At 40.4% G+C, this 21781-nt stretch overlaps 1 protein-coding gene across 1 annotated transcript in view; it reads left to right on the plus strand.

Annotated features, from left to right (window-relative positions):
- The window catches only part of LOC105702246 (follistatin-related protein 5), a gene marked incomplete at its 5' end in the record, with an annotated part of 49361 nt that extends 31781 nt beyond the window's left edge, over window positions 1-17580 (plus strand). Inside the window, 10 exons of the mRNA XM_012429660.2 lie at window positions 342-502; window positions 558-693; window positions 2681-2971; window positions 5787-5908; window positions 7661-7798; window positions 11834-12049; window positions 13656-13806; window positions 14128-14328; window positions 15253-15399; window positions 15475-17580. Of these exons, the coding sequence (XP_012285083.1) occupies window positions 342-502; window positions 558-693; window positions 2681-2971; window positions 5787-5908; window positions 7661-7798; window positions 11834-12049; window positions 13656-13806; window positions 14128-14328; window positions 15253-15399; window positions 15475-15704 (1793 nt within the window). The remainder of the gene's footprint in view (window positions 1-341; window positions 503-557; window positions 694-2680; window positions 2972-5786; window positions 5909-7660; window positions 7799-11833; window positions 12050-13655; window positions 13807-14127; window positions 14329-15252; window positions 15400-15474) is intronic.
- Between the last annotated feature and the right edge of the window lie 4201 nt (window positions 17581-21781).

The raw sequence follows: 21781 nt of genomic DNA on the forward strand, positions 1-21781 counted from the left end.
TTAACGAGTCCTAGCTAATTTGCCATCTAATAAGAGAGTGATAATTGAAAACTAAAATGGCGTCATTCGGTACAGGCGTTTCCCTGGTGTCCCTGGATAAGTCTTTGGAAAACAATCATATTTCTATAATAGATTATCATGTCCTAGCTAATTTGTAATCTAATAAGAGTGTTAAATGAAAGCTAAAATGGCATCGCCCTATACAGGCGTTTCCTTGGTGTCCTTTGATACATCTTTGAAAAACAATCTTATTTCTATAATAAATTGTTTATCGAGTCCTAACTAATTTGCCATCTAATAAGAGGGTTAAATGAAAGCTAAAATGGTATCTTCCTGTACAGGCGTTTCCGTGGTGTCCCTGGATAAATCCTTGGAAATCAACCACATATCAGCGAGAGTGGGAGACAACGTGGAGATCAAATGCGACGTGACTGGCACACCACCGCCACCTCTGGTCTGGCGCCGCAACGACGCCGATCTCGAGGCTCTCTCCGAACAAGAGGTGAGCTGATCAGGGGAATTAGCATTGTCTTCACCGTGCGAACTTTTAACTGAAGCTTCTCCCACAGATCCGAGTGTTCAACGACGGAAGTCTTTATCTAACCAGGGTGCAACTGGTGCATGCTGGGAATTACACTTGCCACGCACTCAGGAATAAGGACGTGGTCCAAACTCACGTCCTCACCGTACACAGTAAGAGATTATGGAAAACCATACCATCAAATTAACACCACAACTACCGACGACTGCATACCTATTTCTACCGGGACCGTTCAAATGACCGGTTTTTAAATATAAATTATATTTCCCTCAATTAAAGGCAAGTAATGGTCAATTAAGTCAGGATAATGATTAACGCAATAGTATGCGCCGAGTATCAATGTATCCAGGCGATACAGACACATGAAATGGGAATACCCAAACTTACGTGTATTGGCATATGTGTATGGAGTAAATGATATTAAGAAATACCCAAATTTGTTTAAATATTAAAAGTTTAGAATTGATTATTCAACCGGTCATAGGATCGATCACGGTAGAAATGCGTATAGTATTTATATAGAGATCATGGAAAACCATACCAACAAATTAACACCACAACTACCGACGACTGCATATCTATTTCTACCGGGACCGTTCAAATGACCGGTTTTTAAATACAAATTATATTCCCCTCAATTAAAGGCAAGTAATGGTCAATTAAGTCAGGATAATGATTAACGCAATAGTATGCGCCGAGTATCATTGTATCCAGGCGACACAGACAAATGAAATGGGAATACCCAAACTTATGTGTATTGGCATCTGTGTATGGAGTAAATGATATTAAGAAATACCCAAATTTGTTTAAATATTAAAAGTGTAGAACTGATTATTCAACCGGTCAAAGGATCGATCACGGTAGAAATGGGTATAGTATTTATATACATGAGGGGAAACAGACAATGCAAAATTGGTTTTATATACACTACAGGGAAAGTAGTGAAGTAGAGTAGAGGAAAATCGATCAAATTTAAGGAATAATTTTCAAATCGGTCACTTGATCGCCTAGGTAGTTTTAACGTTAAAACGATACATTATGAGCGATTGCAATTTCTATACCACTTCGTTTAAAAGGGTGATTTTCTCCGCGAGACCTGAAAGATATCAAAACCGCACTTCCCCTAGTAGCATAGAATAATTTCTAAATATTTCTTTGTAATATTTGCTACATATCTCAAGCGACAGATTTTTTAAGATTTCTTGTAGATTTCATTCGAAGATATTTGAAATATTTGTTGAAAGTCTCAATGATATATTTAGTTTCAATAATTTATAAACATATATAGAAATTATATGTTTTAACTTATGAACATAATAAAAATACATTTTTTACTTCACGACCATTATCGGACACTTCATTTGATATAAAAAAAAACACGAGAAATTTTTGTAATATTTTCGTTCCGCTATTTCATTATGAGAGCAAAACGTGTGATTTTGATTTTAAATATTTTTAAGCCGTTTATAGTGCATTCGGTAGATAATATTTAAAAAATACTGGGATTAAAATGAAACGAAATGTTGTATATATCTGGTAGAAAGATATTATGAAAACACTTGGAGCTAATATTATATAAATATTATAGAGATAATATTCTAAAGTAAACGTCTTACAAATATTTCAAATGTCTGCTGAATATTTACAAAACGTACGATATTCATTAAATATATAGAAAATATAGGGTAAATATTTTGTGCTACAAGGGTCCTTTTTCAAAAAGGTGCAATGAGAAACTGATGTCTTGAAAAGATCTCTCGACGGTGGTCTCTCCTAAAATGATTGGAACGAACAGAAAGATCGACAAGTCCTCGTGTCCGAGACTCGATATCAATTCCCCAAAGAGCCCGAACTTCTATCGGTTTGGCAACGACCCTGCAAATCTGCTCCTTAAGATCTATCCGGGAGATTTCGCAAAGGGGAGCTCTAGATCCGCCATAAAGCCCTCGAGGATACTCTCTACGTCGGGTTTCCGGTAAACAAGACAATTTGATCGATAGTTCGCGATAACGAGGAGCAAACGACTCCCAGTCCGATCCCGTCCGGAAGCAATAAATATCTCCACCGGCACTTCCACCCAGGAAGTTCGTCCTACACCCTCGACGAGTTTGATTGACACCTTCGATCTGTTATCGATAGCGATCCCCGAGGTCAGAGTCACTCCGAGACTTCAATCCAAGCGACCTGGAGAGGAAGCTACCATGTGCTGCCACGTGGTCGGGGAACCACTCCCACGCGTCGAGTGGCTGAAAAATGACGAGCCTTTGCACGACAAAGAGAACAAGTACGAAGTAGTCGGAAACGGTACTAGACTAGTCGTCAGAAACATCGATTACGCCGACACGGGAGCATACATGTGTCAGGCTACCAGCATCGGAGGACTCACCAGAGACATCAGTAGCCTCGTCGTTCAGGAGCAACCGACTCCAAGTAAGAACAATTTTTAAGATAATATTAAAGGCGCTGAGATACTTAATCGACGTAAATAAATTAAAACTTCATCTATACCCTTTTTGGTGGGAACGTCATTTTGAATACTTCAGTAGTAACAGCCGTCCCGTCAAAACTTCATGACGATGTAAATCGCCGTATAACACGGAGAGCGTATAATTTGACATTTTTTTACATGCATATATATTAAAAAAAAAAAAACCCTAAAGAGATCCGAGATCAGCGCCAAAGCCTGGCCTGAAAAGTTGAAAAGTCTATTTTCCTTTTATCTCATTTATTACATTGAGGATGCTGGAAAAGTAATGACGCATTTTCGTAACAGGTGGAACATAGAAGAATGCGTCATGACTTTTCCGACGACCCAATTTAGACAGTTTCTTGTCATTTTGTATTATGCAGAAGCTTATTGGCCGACATTCGGTGACGTAGGGTATTGTTTGCGAAAGTGACGGCTGGTTTTCGGTCGGTCAGGCCTGGAAATCCATCGAATTGTGTTAAATGTCGTATCGGACAGTCCCAGGACCTGCGGATTACGAACGTACACTGGGAGACATCAATGCCCTCCCATCCTGCACAGGCAATGCCGTATCAGCAGGGGAGGCACTCATGTCCGCCACTGTACCTGTGACCCTCGATTTCAATTTGAGTTAGGCGACTCTATTACGTCGACGAAGACTTAAGCTTTCGCGAAAGAGCGGGTCCGCCGGGAAAATGCACGATGCCAAATGGAAATTGGAATAATGGGAAAGCGCACGTGAATCTTGAATGCAAATGGACGATTACGAGGCTCAAGGGCCTACCGAGACCAGATCCAACTCGACCGCTATTGCTCCTCACTAATATTCACTGAATGGCCGTCCTAGAGTTCACGTGTGTTGCCGGGATGGACGCTGCCTTATCGACCGGAAGTCGCCGTTCCATCCTGCCAAATCATAGAGAGAGAATTCTCGCGAATGCTTTCAAATTGAAGCCGCTTTAGGGATTTTCGCGACATCTGAAATCTTATGACTTTCGCCGGTTTCCCAACCCACGGGTTGGCCGCAATTTTCGGGCCCGACAGAATCGAAAATCGACGCATCGACGGAGGTACAATATAAAAAGCTCTGCTGACGATATAGCTCTCGGTAAGGTGAAGTGAAACACGTCGAGGAACTTGATCGACGTCGATAAAGAAGATTTTTCTAAATGCCTCCGTTGCCGACGTTGGTTTTTATATGGACAGCTGGGTCGAATTATATTGGGTATTGCACTAAATGGCATACTCCACCTGTCGTTTTCGTACAATAATTATAAAGAAATCTAAGTAAAACTCCAGAAATCCTCTGGATTCATGCTTTCTGGGGCCCTAATTGGCTGCAGAGGGACCCCCTGCTCCATCTGTGATTTCCAGGTCAATTAAATTTACGCTCCGAGACCTCGTATTTCCATCGTTTTGGCATAGAAGCGCATAAGACACTTCTTTTGCCTTTATCCCGTTCAAATGCGAGTTTATCGATTAACAGAGTGTTATAAATTGTCGTAAAATGACAACTGCATATAACCTCGCCAATTTTTAAATATATATCTTGAAAAAAAAATGATATATTAAGTTCAATAATTGTACTATGAAATCACGCTCTGTTTTTGATTAAAAAATGCGTTTTACTTATGAAAAAAAATATTCTTGAATTTCGCTTATGACAACTGCATATAACCCATCAATCCGTAACGTTCGATAATTATAATGGCTTAAGTGATTATGCTGAAGATCTTCGATCTCGAATCTAAGTCTTCAAAAGGCCTAAAATCTAAAAATATGTGCCCACGACCATCTTGCTTCTAGTCTGGGATAAATAAAAAGTTTCTTTCCGAAATCCGGAATTTCATGGGTGTCGAGACCCTCCTTAGGGCTTGCATATCCACGTGGGAGAGTTTCGGTGCATCCAGTTTAATAAAAAGTTCTATAAATAATCGGATGCCTCGCGGAGATCGCTTTAGCGTCACTCTGAACCGCTTTGGGAATTCACGTGACATCTGAAATCGCGACTTCCGGGAGCTTCAACCCCGCGGATTAGCCGCAATTTTCAAGCCGGAGATAACCAAAGACAAACGGATGGACGAAGGCGGAGTACAAAAAGCTCTAGTGGCATTAAAGCTTCCGTTAAATCGCTTAGATGGAACCGAGCTTTAATCTCTCGTAGTGGATCCCTGTGTCGGGGCAATTAATTTTTCTCTTTTCCGCGTGGACGTTTTGCCCGACTGTCAACAACGGTACCGGCACAGACTGCCATTTTTCACGGTATTAACCATCCCTGCAAAGTGCCCGTCACGTGCTCGATTCTCCACGTCAAGAGAGCTAATTAAAAAAGCAGGGAGAAAGGTTGAAAAATTGAAAATATTGAAAAAGGAGAAACGTCCCCATTTCTCGCGTCGCCTGGAAAATAAATGACAGAGTCGCGAAGAATAAAAAGAAAGCAGACGTTTTCACAGTTTTAGAAATCCAAATGGCTTGATTTTACCCATCGTTCCCTAATGTTCATTTTAAGCGTAGCATATTTAATGTGTAAATGTGTGAATCTCAAAAATAAAATCGTTATTATTTTCGTAGCAGCTGCCAACGAAGAACGTAGATTCTTCGTTTTTCATGATTGGGACATTTCCATGTATTAATCGTTAAAAAGAAAACAGACGTTTTACGATTTAGAAATCCAAATGGCTTGATTTTACCCATCGTTCCCTAATGTTCATTTTAAGCGTAGCATATTTAATGAGTAAATATGTGAATCTCAAAATAAAATCGTTATTATTTTCGTAGCAGCTGCCAACGAAGAACGTAGATTCTTCTCTTTTCATGATTGGGGCATTTCCGTGTATGAACCGTCTGCTTGCCGACTCTACCACCAGATACAATCTACGGACATCATACCAGGAACACAGGTAAGCCGTTATGAATATTACCCCGCAAATACCTTCAAACGTGAGTAAACACTGGGCACAACATTTAAATTTAACCCCTCAACCCTAATCAGAACTTTGCGTCCCGGAGAATGCCAAGTTTACGCCAATCAACAAATTTGGGTGAAATTAATGGGAAAAGACCACCGCTGGCGGTGGTTGCAAAAGAAATATCAATGAAGTAAAATAAATCAATGAGATCTTAAATTGAGAATCTGAAGAAATCCCGACATTGGATAAACGAATCCGCAATAGGATAGATCATGAAGAGAGAAGAACAGGGTGAATAAGCCACTTCTAAATGCCTGAGACAATTGAAAAAAAAATCCACCAATGACTGCAAATTGAGAATAGGCTCAATCTCAGACGTTAATGCATTTTTCTTAGAAAGAAATCTTTATCGAGAGAAGCTAAACTGTTATCCACCTGAGGAAGGGAGAGTTTCTTGAAAGCGAAAACGTTCTGAAGCATACTTCAAGACGAAATAAACTAGTCCTCAGGTGAGAGATAAACATCATCGATAATTATCATATATAAACAGCTCTAAAGCATGCTTCAAAACGAAATAAACTAGTCCCCAGGTGGGAGACAATCATCATCGACAATTATCATATGTAAATAGCTCTGAAGCATGCTTCAAGATGAAATAAACTAGTCCTCAGGTGGGAGACCATCATCATGGATAATTATCATATGTAAATAGCTCTGAAGCATGCTTCAGGACGAAATAAACTAGTCCTCAGGTGGGAGATAAACATCATCGATAATTATCATATGTAAATAGCTCTGAAGCATGCTTCAGGACGAAATAAACTAGTCCTCAGGTGAAAGATAATCATCATCGATAATTATCATGTGTAAATAGCTCTAAAGCATGCTTCAAGACGAAAAAACTAGTCCTCAGGTGAAAGATAATCATCATCAATAATTATCATATGTAAATAGCTCTGAAGATTAGAAGAAGAACGAGTGAATTCTGGACACCTGAGCAAGGGTTTTGCAAGCAAAAACAAACTAAAGGATGCTTTCAAGACTGAAAAAAAATGTAGTCCTCGGGTGGGAAAACAAAATACTAATTTATATATAATATATAATACCAGAATTACTCAAACCTTTTGATGAATTGACATCTTTAATTGTCACCGCTACCACCGCTGCACGTTAGACGTTGAGCTCCGCATGTAGGCTTCGATCTGGCTTCCAGCTGGAAAACACCGGGACTCCCCACTAAAACTTTTAAAAAATTTACGCCCAACGAAATCGTCTAATCGATACGCTTCCGAGGACTGTTTACGAAAGACTGATAGGTCAAGGTGAAGGAATAAAGGGCCCGAGCCGTGCCGAGCTTTGTTTTCGCAGGGGGCTAACACTCGCGTGTTATTCTTCGAGACTAGTGTTTGCAGCGACCTCTGGATCTATAGTACCGGACGTATGAACTAACAAATTTCCCGCCATAAATTTAAATTGAATAAAATTCAAAAACTGTTATTTAAGAAAAAATGATCTTATANCGTTGTTGGGAACGAAATGTGAACTAATTTTCCTTCTTTTGTAATAAGGAAAATTTCAGCTTAATCGGACAAAGGGAAAGGGTGCCCCTGGGCCTTTGGAAATTAAAAAACCATCAAATCAAAGGAACCAATCAATCTTATTTGTTTATCCTGCAAAGTATTAATGATATTTCATCTCGTATCCGTCCAATTCATTTTACAAACGTTGGTTCGTTCATTGCAGGAATACGTGTGCGGCGAAAAAGGAACTCCGTGCAGCTGGGGTAGAGCCATCAACGTGGCGAATCGTTACGTTTACGTCACGCAACCGGAAAAGGATCGCATTCTGGTGATCAGCAAAATCCAGATGGTGGTAGTCGATGTAAGTTGGAAATTCTCCAGGAAGGATGGGACCATTTTTACATTTTACTTGTTACACGTTTCTTTAACCCAAGAGAGCCCGAAAAATATAGGACCTAAAAACATCCCTTAAACCAGACGTGGCCGACACTGGCGTGTACGTAAGCATAAGGCATTATCGCTAATAATTTGATAACGTCATTTCTGCCCCCTCATAAGACCGTATTTGGCACCCTAATATATATATTTTTTGTAATACTTCGCGTTTCACTTATTGCATTTTTCTTTAACCCAAAAGAGCCTGAAAAATATGTCTACATAGGATCTAAAAACATCCCTTAAACCAAACGTGGCCAGCAATGACTTGTACGTAAGCAAAAGGCATTATCGCTAATAATTTGATAACGTCATTTCTGCCCCCTCATAAGACCGTATTTGACATTCTAATATATTTTTCTTTTGCGATACTATCCGCGTCATTTATAGTCGGATCGAAGATAACTGAATCGATCCGCGGTACATCAGGCCCACTTTTATGATTTCTACGAAACAATATTATTTTAGTCTTTTCCAGTTATATTCCTAAATTAGCACGTGCATATTTTCGACTTACCGCGGTTCGTCATACTCTATACTGTTTCTAAAGGAAACAGGGGGATTAGGATGATGGATTTCTAATTTATAAACGATTAACCCTTTGATTATGGTATATTTGCCGATGCCAAACTTTTGAAGCTTATTATATGATATTCCTAAATTAGCACGTGCACATTTTCGACTTACCGCGGTTCGTCATACTCGATACTGTTTTTAAAGGAAACAGGGAGATTAGGATAAAAAGTGTGCCAGTTCGATATCGAAGAAAGTCATACGCAAATGAGGTACATGTATATTCCAGGCGGATATATGTGGGTAGGTGTAAGAAAACGTGCCAGTGAACTCCGTAGAAGGAGAAATAAGGGAAATGTCAGAAAAGTGGTCTCGGCGCTTCAAAGACGATCACACGAGCATGCACATGCGATATGACGTACTCCGATATGAGCATCAGAGTAGATACACCTATTTGTCAGGCGTGCATGTATAGGTCTGCAACTACGAATTGTCAGGGGGAAATGAAATACCGATATCGATATCGGATATGCATTTTTCCCTCTGTCTCCCACCTGCACATCTTGATGTTCGCCTCCAGATAACTTGACGTTTGTTTCCATGCTCATTGACGATTCATATTCCAGTCGTAGGTGGGATTTATGAAACGGAAAAGCCGACGTAGAGTAACGCAAAGCTACAAAGGTGGACTCGGTTCCCAGGAAGAATCTGGGACCTTTGATAAAGTTACTGAGTCCTTAATAAAGGGTCAAAGACACCAAACCAATTTCTTCCCGAAGATCGTTGAGAATTAGTACTCGTGAATTGCATGGATCGAGAATGCCCTTCCTTCTATTAGTATTGGTATTGACCATTAGATGTGACCCAACGTCATCATGCCACAAATATATACAACCGATATAACCCTAGTAGCAGAGAATATTTTCTAAATATTTTTCCCAATCTTTGCTACATATCTCAAGCGACAGATTTTTTAAGATGCCTCGTAGATTTCATTTGAAGATATATAAAATATTTGTTGAACATCTCAATGACACATCTAGTTTCAATAATTTATATACACGTATCAAAACTATATTCTTTAACTTATGAACATATATAATAAAAATACATTTTTTACTTTACGATTATTATCGGACCCTTTATTTGGTACAGGAAAAACACGAGAAATTTTGCAATATTTTTGTTCCACTAGTTCATTATGGGAACAACAATGTGTTAACACATTCGCGGCCGGCAAATGATTTCCGTTTCAAATACTGAGTACCGGCGAAAATAATGTAATTCTGAAACTGGTTGCCGCAAACTTGTATCGTGTATCATGGACGTGATTCACGTCAGCGGCAATCAGGAATAGAATTTAAAATGACGTTAATTCACGTCATCGGCAACCAGGGATAGAATTTGAAAAGACGTGAATTCACGTCAGCGGCAATCAGGAATAGAATTTAAAATGACGTTAATTCACGTCATCGGCAACCAGGGATAGAATTTGAAAAGACGTGAATTCACGTCAGCGGCAATCAGGAATAGAATTTAAAATGACGTTAATTCACGTCATCGGCAACCAGGGATAGAATTTGAAAAGACGTGAATTCACGTCAGCGGCAATCAGGAATAGAATTTAAAATGACGTTAATTCACGTCATCGGCAACCAGGGATAGAATTTGAAAAGACGTGAATTCACGTCAGCGGCAATCAGGAATAGAATTTAAAATGACGTTAATTCACGTCATCGGCAACCAGGGATAGAATTTGAAAAGACGTGAATTCACGTCAGCGGCAATCAGGAATAGAATTTAAAATGACGTTAATTCACGTCATCGGCAACCAGGGATAGAATTTGAAAAGACGTGAATTCACGTCAGCGGCAATCAGGAATAGAATTTAAAATGACGTTAATTCACGTCATCGGCAACCAGGGATAGAACATGAAAAGACGTGAATTCACGTCAGCGGTCGCGAATGTGTTAATATAAAAATTGCACCTAAGTGACTCCAGCGAACCATAATCGAATTTACCGTCCTTTACTGTCTTAGACAGGAAAGGCACCCTGTGCGAAAGAAGATTCCCTGAGGTAAAATCGAACCGAAGAAGATAGTTTTTCGGGAACAAAAGCGTCAGTTACACGGAGGCGGCGTCTCGAGATTCTCGCGTTAAATCGAGCGCCATTAATCGGGAGAGCTCCATTTTGTCGATTTAATGGATTCACGGAAGAACCGAATGCCAGGGCGAAAAACCGTTCGAAGTCAATGGATTGCAAGCTATTCCACCGCAGCGTTTACGGTTTACGAGAGCGTTTAGTCCGCCGAGGAGCAGCGAATCGGGTATTGTCAGGCTCCTTTAAAAAGACGAAGGTGAAATTTATAATGCGGAAGTTTCCTCTCGACTGGCCCAGCGCTTTTCTGCGAAAGAAGGAAGATTAAGGTGAAGTGAAAGACCTCGAGGAACTTGATCTACGTCGATAAAGAAGATTTTTCTAAATGCCTCCGTTGCGGACGTTGGTTTTTATATTGACAGCTGGGTCGAATTATATTGGGTATTGTACTGAATGGCATACTCCACCTGTCGTTTTCGTACATTAATTATAAAGAAATCTAAGTAAAACTCCAGAAATCCTCTGGATTCATGCTTTCTGGGGCACTAATTGACTGCAGAGGACCCGCGCGCCATCTGTGATTTCCAGGTCAATTAAATGTTCACTCCGAGACCTCGTATTCCTATCGTTTTGGCATAGAAGCGCTTAAAACACATTTTTTGCCTTTATCCCATTCAAATGCGAGTTTATCGATTACCAGAGTGTTCTAAATTGTCATAAAATTGTCCTGACCCTTTCGTTTCTCATATCAGAGCCTTCGATAATTGTATATTGATCGTAATATGAGAGCCCGATGCCAGATCAATATACAATTATCGAAGGCTCTGAAATGAGAATCGAAAGGGTCAGGACAATTTTATGACAATTTAGAACACTCTGGTAATCGATAAACTCGCATTTGAACGAGATAAAGGCAAAAAAAGTGTTGTATGCGCTTCTATGCTAAAACGATGGGAATACGAGGTCTCGGAGTGAAAATTTGTTTGACCTGGAAATCACAGATGGCGCAGGGGGTCCCTCTGTAGTCAATTAGGGCCCCAGAAAGCATGAATCCAGAGGATTTCTGGAGTTTTACTTCGATTTCTTTATATTTATTGTACGAAAACGACAGGTGGAGTATGCCATTTGGTACAATACCCAGTATAATTTGACACAGCTGTCAATATAAAAACCAACGTCCGCAACGGAGGCATTTAGAAAAATCTTCTTTATCGACGTCGATCAAGTTGCTCGACGTGTTTCACTTCACCTTAAACGCGTCACTCGACGGCAGATATCGAAATAGGAAGGACATTAGGTGTCTAAGGCAGTGCTCGAATAAGAAAATAAAAGGTGTCGCATCTTTCAGGTGGTCGTCACGGACAAATATCCTGTGGAGCTGCAGTACGTTGCCTCGCTGGACCAAGTATGGGTCCTTAATTGGAGAAGCGAAAGGGACCTCGGTATAAAGACCGTCCAGGTGATCAGGGATGCGGCCCAGAAGAGAAAACATCATACGGTACACCCAGAACCCATCGATGGCCAATTCGACCTCGTCAGGGGCTTGTACATCCCCCAGCGACAGGTGAACGAAGATCACCCTTTACGGGGGATTAACGTTGGACGGCCGAAAAAAAATAGCTCTTTTATTCTTTAAGATAGAGAATTTTTGGTAACGCCCGTAAAGCAGATAAATAAATACATTTACCACGGATTTGGTCATATTTTCAACTGTTGACAAATTTTTATTTAGTTAATTAAACAGGTTTTCACGTTGATTATCGACCCTACGCATGGAATCCTTCATGGTTATCTGAAATCAGAAAGCCTAAGATTTTCTCACACGTATGAATGCGGTTACAATTAACACCGGCAAATTTTTTCCGTTTCAAATACTGACAAGGAAGATACCTGAGGTGTCCCCCTCCGATTTTGTTCATTTTTAACCAGTTAACTGTGTCGACCTATTTGAAACGTGTGTTTTCATGACGAGGATACTCGTCAAACACAGCTAACTGGTTTAATATGTTATAAAGGATAAAAATCTAAGGGACCCGTGTTTTTTTTCATCGGCGGATAAACACTTTTAGAGGGTGAAATCAGGCTTCAAAGTTGTCCGTACAAGGGGGTGAGTTGGCTGTTTCATATAGAAGCACTCGACCGATTTTCATGAAACAACCGTCAAAATGTAGGGAATGAAGAATTATGAAACGTGCACTTGGAATTTTTCGAAAAAGAGCAATTATTGCTCGCGTAAGGGATAAAAGAAGTATTCAAAAGGGTGGCGCACCCCTTAAAAATGAATTTTATGGAAAAATTCCAAATGCATGTTTCATAATTCTTCATTCCCCACTTTTTGACGGTTGTTTCATGAAAATCGGTCGAGTGCTTCTATATGAAACAGCCAACTCACCCCCTTGCACGGCCAACTTTGAAGCCTGATTTCACCCCTTAAAAGGGTTTACCCGTCGATAAAAAAAAATACGGCTCCCTTAGATTTTAGTCCTCTATAACATATTTAAAAATGAACAAAATCGGAGGGGGGCACCTCAGGTACCTTCCTTGTGAGTACCGGCGAAAATAATGAAATTCTGAAACTGGTTGCCGCAAACTTGTATCGTTAAAGCAAGGATAAAAATGATAAAATTTGTGCGCCGCACCGGCTAACAATTAGCAAGCCAACTAAGCAGAGAATTAAAAATGACGTGAATTCACGTCAGCGGTCGCGAATATGTTAAGTGTACGAATTTTTTCACGATACCAATTTCTTCCAAACTGTTCTAAAACTGGTACTTTATTTGACGATTTTCAAACATTTTTTATTTCAAACCTGTACCATTCTGGGCATAATTAGAATATTACAATTTCCGTACACTTGAGGAAAATCTCGGGCTTTTTGATTTCAGATTATTTTTAAGGACTCCAGATGTCGGACGAATTGAACCGGTGCAGAGCTTACTGGATACATTTTATCCGAAAAGGAAAAACGTATTTAATTAAAAAAAAATATTTGTTAAAATTTCGAAACATGACTAATCCCGTGGAAAAACATATATTTATCTGCCTGCTTTTTAGGCGTCGCATAGAAATTCTCATAAAAGTGCAATTTTTGCGACCGTCTGGGTTTGTCCTCCCTTCGAAGACTTCCCTTTCGTCCTGTACTAATCGAACGGGTCATGTATTCTGCCCAGGATATCGGTCACATGTTCAAATATGGATACGTAACACACACCAATCAACGCGGCATGTACAAGTTGGACCTGGCGAACATGAGATACACGCGCAGTGCGGATCTGGCACCATACAACTGCGTCCCGGCGTACATACAATTCCCAGCACTCTGTAAGTGGAGGCATTTACGCACCGTCACGTGGCAAGTGCAATTTTCATTAGTCCATAAACACGGAGCTGTAAATAGCGACGTATCGTCATCCGGTACACGCCGATCGCGCAATCGAGGCGACTCTTTCTTACAAAATGCCCTGTTACAGCGCCCCTACATCGCGCAACAGGAACTAATGGGAGCGCATAATTGTCGACGAGATCGCTGCGCTTTAAGGGCCCCATTAGGCGCGGCTTAATGGCACAATAAAAGGGAATCACCGGGAGGAATGTGTCGACGTTACGGCGATAGCGGTAATAGAGTTTCCCCTGTGCTTGCAGATGGTTTCGTGATACTGCAATGCGAGGAGCCGATCTCGGGGAGACCGACCGGTCAGCTACTTCTGGATTATCTTACGGACACCGTCCTGGCCCACAAACCGACCCTCGTGGGCAGGCCGATGGTCTCGCCCGATTCCAGACATCTCGTTACTCTGGACCGCCAACAGAACGGAGTCATCCTCGTTGTCCAGGAAATATTACGTACGTCGTGCCACCCTGTCGTTTGAAGACGACCTGGCCGAGAAGTAGACCCCACCTAGAAATCGGTCGACGCTCGATTTACAAGACACACGCTAGACTGAACATTTACAATATCTATTAAGAGACGCCCTGTGCGAAGAAACACTTCCTGGAGAAAATGAAATTCTTGGATCGAGTACATCTTTCCTGGTTACCGTCGATAAAACTAGGGGTTGATCGAACAAAACCGTGGCAGATTACGAACGGGGTTCAATTTTCTTAATGTCGGCTTCATTGAGTTCGTTCGACTCGTTATCGTCAAGACTTTGGACGAATTAATAATATTCTCGTGACAAACTAAAAATTATGAGAATTATCAACACGAGATAGAGAAATTCTTGGATTTAGCAGATCTCTTCTGGTTACTGTTGGTAAAACGAGACGAGGGGTTGATCGAACAAAATCGAGGCAGATTACGAACGGTGTTATCGTCAAGACTTTGAAAGAATTAATCATTTTCATTTGACAAACTAAAAATTATGAGAATTATCAGCACGAGAAAGAGAAACTCTTGCATTTAGTAGATCTCTTCTGGTTACTGGTGATAAAACGAGACGAGAGATTGATCGAACAAAACCGAGGCAGATTACGAACGGTCTTCGATTTTCTTAATGTCGGCTTCATCGAGTCTGTTCGACTCGTTATCGTCAAGACTTTGTCACAAGAATATTATTAATTCACCCAAAGTCTTAACAATAACAATGAAGCCGACACTAAGAAAATTGAACACCGTTCGTAATCTGCCACGGTTTTGTTCAAGCAACCCCTCGTCTCGTTTTATCGATAATAACCAGAAGAGATCTACTAAACTACGTAAACGGCAAACGTAACACTTCCCCAAATAATGCAACCGAGCCATGTTACCATAGAATCGTTCCTTTTCAGCCAACGGTCTAAGATTCGCATTCGACGTGAAGACGACCCTGAACATCAGCGACATGACGTTCTACCCTTCCCAAACGACGCACGGCTACGACCTATACGCCTCGTCGATCGACAAAGAAGACATCCTCTTCTTGAACCTGGCGACCGGTAAAGATCCAACCCCTAAGTCACCTACCCGCCGAAAAGTCAGCTGGCGGAATAATCCGTTGTCTTTGTTTCCAGGAAAAGTCGAAATGATCACGGGAGTGGGCAAAGCCATGTCGCCTAGCCTGACGAAATGGGGCAACCCCAACAGGCCCATCGTCCAGAGCGGGATTTTCGGCCGGTACATGGTGAGTCCCTCGAGCGAAGCCCTCTTCGTCCTGAACGGCGAGACGAGAACGGTGAACTGTGAAATCGGTGGCCTGGTCCATCCAGGGGCGATAGTGTGGTTCACCGTGTCCCTGCATTAATCGAAATTGATCGGCTCATCGGATCATTGGATCATCGGCAGAGATAACTCGCACCGAGGACCCGTTCCGGGCGACCGGAGGGTTCGCCTCCAGGACTCGACTCGTCGCCGAGCGGAGCTTCCTGTAATCGGAGAACGTTAGCACCGATTGGAAAAGTATCTAGTCTAGTCTGGAGCACGCATCGCGTCAGGCGACAACCCTCGGATCTCGTTTTTGTACCCCAAATGGTAGGAAAGCGGTACCACTGGGAGACATCGATGCCCTCCCAACCTGCACAGGCGATGTCGTATCCGCAGGGGAGGCATTCGTGTCCGCCATTGTACCAGGCAGTGGACGAGTCGAGGGCCGATTTATTTTCTAGTCAAATCTCGGGGCGACCCTGAGTCGACCCGCGAGGTCGTCGGTGGAAGTTCGTAGAACGATTAGTGGAACGGTACCGGAAGGCGACCGACCGTAGACGACAGTGCTCGATTCCTGATACCTCCGGGACGTTTGCGCCTTCGTCCAAGAGGCCACTGCCGAGTTAACGACCGCATTAGAGTAAATGTTTATAACCGCGAGGAACTCGCCGGCGCCGGCCGCGATGACGCCAGGACGGACCAAGTGCAGGAGTTCGTCGAGACCAGGCCGAAGACGCGGAGAGGAGAGGTCGTCCTACCGTGAAATATTTTTGGTAATGACACGTGCTGGACGAGACACCAGACTCCTCGTCAGGAAAGGAACCTCGAAGTAGATGTCCACCCACCCGATCGGATTCACCTTCGCCGCCTCCACCCACCCGGAAGAACGCCACCGTTCACCCTCGCGAGCACTCGACCTTACGATATATATCATTTTCATACTAATCTATAAGAGACCCACCGTACACAATAACTAGGGATAAAGGAATATTATTACGATATATTTATAAATATATATAAAGATGTTTGAGTATAGCATTTTTATGGAGAACCGCCTCTTCGAGGGGAGGAACTTTTATCATTATCTCGTTCCATCGTCGCGTCTCGACGCTCGACGACGGCAAAATGTGGCGAGCGACGTAGCCGAGAAAGTTTACCGATCGACCGATCAATCACGAAGGATGAGAATCGATTCCTGGGCTAGTTGTTAGAAACGTTACATTCAATTCTTGCTTATCGTGGAACGCTTTGAGCCATATTTCTGCGCTTGGACACGGATTTGTTTAAAGTCTCTTGACATAATCGTCACGTTCCTCGCTTCGAGTTTGCAATTAAATAAATCCCGATGATACCCCGGTGAACTTCACCGATTTTCTTGATTCTGATATATGTTGTAGTAGATCGAAAAGTAAGACATTTACCTTTTTTATACGTGTTAATTTTCGAATTTAGGAGGCCAACATTAATTTCCACAGTTTTTTCACACCTTCTCGTAAACGGAATTGAATATGATATACTCTTGGAAGCGGTGATTAAATTAAACAAGTTGCAGGTGGTCCCGATAAACATTTTTCTATTTGATGTCGAGGTGTCAAGAAACTTTTTGGGAGTTAACTTTTGGAGTAGTTTTCGCCCTTTAAAGTCGGGATTTAACATATATCAAAGAATTCGTGTAAAAGAATACCTTCCAGGAATATATCATATTCTTAGAAGCGCTGACTAAATTGAAAAAATTGCAGGCAATCCTGATAAACATTTTCCTATTTGATGTCGAGAAGGTATCAAGAAATTTTTTAAGAGTTAACTATTGGAGTAGTTTTCACCCTTTGAACTCGGGAGTTACATATATAAAAGAATACGTGTATACGTGTAACATGTATAAAAGAATACCTTCCAAGAATATATCATATTCTTGGAAGCGTTGATTAAATTGAACAAATTGTAGGTGGTCCCGATAAACATTTTCCTATTTGAAGTCGAGAAGGTGTCAAGAAACTTTTTGGGAGTTAAATTTGGGATAACACATAAAAAAATATGTGTAAACGTATAATACGTATAAAAGAATATGAAATATTCTTGGAAGCGATGATTAAATTAAACAAATTGCAGGTGGTCCCGATAAACATTTTCCTGTTTGATGTTGAGGTATTAAAAAACTTTTTTGAAGTTAACTTTCAGAGTAGTTTTCACCCTTCAAACCCGGGAATTAACATACATAAAAGAATACCTTCCAAGAATATGATATATTCTTGGAAGAATATGATATATTCCAAGAATATGATATATTCTTGGAAGCGCTGATTAAATTAAACAAATTGCAGGCGGTCCCGATAAACATTTTCCTATTTGATGTCGAGAAGGTGTCAAGAAACTTTTTGGGAGTTAAATTTGGGAGTAGTTTTCGTAATTAACACATAAAAGAATACGTGTAAACGTATAATACGTATAAAAGAATATGAAATATTCTTGGAAGCGCTGATTAAATTAAACAAATTGCAGATGGTCCCGATAAACATTTTCCTATGTGATGTCGAGGTATTAAGAATCTTTTTGGGAGTTAACTTTCGGGCTACTTCTCACCCTTTAAACTCGAAAATTAACGCATATAAAAAAATACGTGTCCTTTATTTTTCCCCGTATAACAACATATCTCAGAACCAACAAAATCGGTGGAGTGCACCTTATCAGAAGTGTGTTCCCAAGTTGAGAGCAGTTTCCCATAATTTATCAAAAAACTTCGTCGCTGTATATACCAACAATTAGATTATCATAAATAGCATACAAAGTATAGTCTCCCGAGGAATCGATTGAAATAACTTTCTTCGCTATTTTGCACCTCATTCTGCTAAATTGTTCAGAATGTGTAAAAGACTTCGAGGCAACAGTCCCAGCTTCTATTTAAAAAAGTGACGGACTCAAAAAAAAGGAACGCTTGCTCGGCTTTAATCGGAAGGAAAACGCCTCGAAGTTCCTTGCGACTTTGCGACATTGAAATTAGTCCTGGTTATCCATTTAAGATAGTTTCACGGAAAATTGGCCTTAAAGATATCTTTGCAGTTGGTTTTTAGGAAGAATTTGCCACTTGGCGCGTGGAACAACCAATTATATAGGTATGTGTGAGCGTTATCATTGAATGCATTTCTAACATCCATTAGAAAAGGTATTTCAACTAGAAAGCCAATCTTCTTCCGGTAAAATTCTTACGAGACTATTTCAGATAGGTAAACGGATCTGGAAAGAGAAAAGATACCTTGTGTTAAAAAGATTTCATGTCAGGAGGATATGCATCTTTGATTAGTTTCCACCCCTTCATTCGATTAGGGAAAGTAGCGTCTAGGTTTAGGAGAGTGTGTATAAAATGCGCAGAGTTATTTTATTAACGTTGTTCATATCGGGATGTAATTGTAAAAATTGCGACGTATTAATCATTGAAGAGCAAGAAAGGAAACAAAAAAAAAGACACCAGACGCAGAGCAAATCTTATCCGAGACTCGACATTGTCGGTACGTCTGATAAGCAATTTTGAAAAGCGCTGACGAGGAAACATACTTAACATCGTATTTCCTGATTTTAACTGGAAAAAAGAAAAAAACATCGTCTAATCGGAGTACTAGTTTTGACAGATGTAAAACAAATAACTTTAGTTGGAAAATACAAAAAATATATATACGTGGACATTTTGGCAATTATTAGAAATTCAGTTTCAGATAAGTCAAAGGATTACCTGGACGTTATCTGTTAAAGTCACGGCTCACCCAGATTCGCTGTTTAACACATTCGCGACCGCTGACGTGAATTCACGTCATTTTAAATTGTATTCCTGGTTGCCGCTGACGTGAATCACATCCATAACGATACACGATACAAGTTTGCGGCAACCAGGTTTCATAATTTCATTATTTTCGCCAGTACTCAGTTTTTGAAAGGGAAAAAATTTGCCGGTCGCGAATGTGTTAACCCTCTATGGGCCCATGTAACTTTCAGGTCACATTTTAAATGAAAAATTTTTTTTCATTTGCATATATAGGTTCCTAATTGCTGATTTGTCGTTCCCCTAATGTTTTTTTATTTAATGAAAAATTCGACCCATAGAGGGTTAAGGTGAAGTGAAATCCCCTTCAGATCAGTCGATTCGAATGCAACACTTTTTTTTTAAGGGTACTGGATCAAACTGTTCGAAACTTTGACACATCATCTAAAAATTGTTCTGACACCTTCAAAATTGAGATTTTTGGAAAAATTGTTTAACTTAGCCTAGACCAGAACCAAAATGCCGTCGAGCTCTCACGTTTCCATCAATGTACAATTATCGAAGGCTCCGATATGAGAAACGAAAAGGTCAGGATAATTTTACGACAATTTAGAACACTCTGATAATCGATGAACTCGCATTTTAACGGGATAAAGGCAAAAAAAGTGTTTCATGCGCTTATATGCCAAAACGATGGAAATACGAGGTCTTAGAGTGAGAATTTAATTGACCTGGAAATCACAGATGGCGCAGGGGGTCCCTCTGCAGCCAATTAGGGCCCCAGAAAGCATGAATCCAGAGGATTTCTGGAGTTTTACTTCGATTTCTTTATAATTAATGTACGAAAACGACAGGTGGAGTATGCCATTTAGTACAATACCCAATATAATTCAACATAGCTGTCGATATAAAAACGAACGTCGGCAACATAGGTATTTAGAAAAACCTTTATCGACGTCGATCAAGTTCCTCGACGTGTTTCCCTTCACCTTAACACTATGAGAGGTATTGACAAGAATATGCCTGACAAATAGATTCTGTACAATACGCTACTCTTAAATCAAATTCCCAATAATTCCCCTAGCCCTACTCATTACCGAATTTTAAGGATATTTCCTTGTCAGCACTCTATCAAAGCATTTTTATAAGAGTCTCTTCCACGGCTCTGGTAGCTCTATGAAAGTTTACGAATACGTTCGACTACTGAAATTCCGAAAGATTTATTTCAGTCGACGAGCTTTCTACAACTCGAAGGGTTTTCGAAGAAAATGGCGAGCCGCATCCTCGTTCGGTCGTCACATCGTTGGAAGGAAATCATCGAAGCGAGGAAGAAAGTCGCTTCAACAACGGCTTTAAGTCCACTCAAATGAAAGCTTTAACTCGATGGGAAAATATTTACGAATAAACCAAGTTGAGAAATTGACACCATCTCGGTACTTTCATAACACGAAACATTGCAAACACCTCGAAATAAAATCCGTGAGAAACGTCGCACGTTGTATCGTAGCCATACCGTCGATAAAGCGGTAAAACGTTAAAGGAATGACGGTACCTTTAGATGAAACGTAATTATAACGCTGATATAAATATATATGAATATAAATATTTATATATATACAAATAGGTATATGTTTATAACGAAATAAATATAAATATATATATATAAACGTCGTAGATGACCCCGATCGACCTGCACCCAACATTTAAACATTAATGACGAACAAATGCGTTTTTTTTTTGGAATAACAACCAGCTTGGCAATCAGTGACCCGATACAGTGCATTTAGCAACAATCTCGGTGTGGGAATATTTTTCAAAACAAGGACACTGTAAACATTTCTTGCCCTGCGTTTTTACAGGTGGATGATGTAGAAGATATGTAACTCGTAATTTCCCAAAAGAAAAACAAAAAACAAGAAAACTTTTCTTAGCTATCTCGACATCCCATTGTTTCACATTATTTAACGAGCTCGAATGTAAATACTCCCTGGTTCGATGCATCGCCGTGCTTGAAGCACAAAGTACGCTCGATTGCACGTGCAGGACACTTCAAATGACGTCGACGAAGCTAACCTACGACGTAGATTGTAACGACTACAATAATTATGTATATTAATGTGTGTTTGTTAAGATGCATTTCTTGTAATAAGAGTACGACGCAAATAATTTAATAAATAATCGGTAAAGCCAACCCCCCTGAGTATTATTGAGGAAAACCTAAAAAGGTCTTGCAATTATTTCCCTATCCAAGAACTATCGGTGACTTGATATTTCAACGTCATTTGCGAAACCTTAAGGTGAAGTGAAACCCCTTTCATATCAGTCGATTCAAATAACACTTTTTTTTAAGGGTATTGGATCAAACTGTCCGAAACTTTGACACATGACTCGTGATCATATAAGAATTGTCCTGAGTTTCAAAATTT

This window comes from Orussus abietinus, unplaced genomic scaffold (genome assembly GCF_000612105.2).
Source record: "Orussus abietinus isolate OABI.00-Male unplaced genomic scaffold, Oabi_2.0 scaffold254, whole genome shotgun sequence".
In the NCBI taxonomy this organism is placed as follows: Eukaryota; Metazoa; Arthropoda; class Insecta; order Hymenoptera; family Orussidae; genus Orussus; species Orussus abietinus.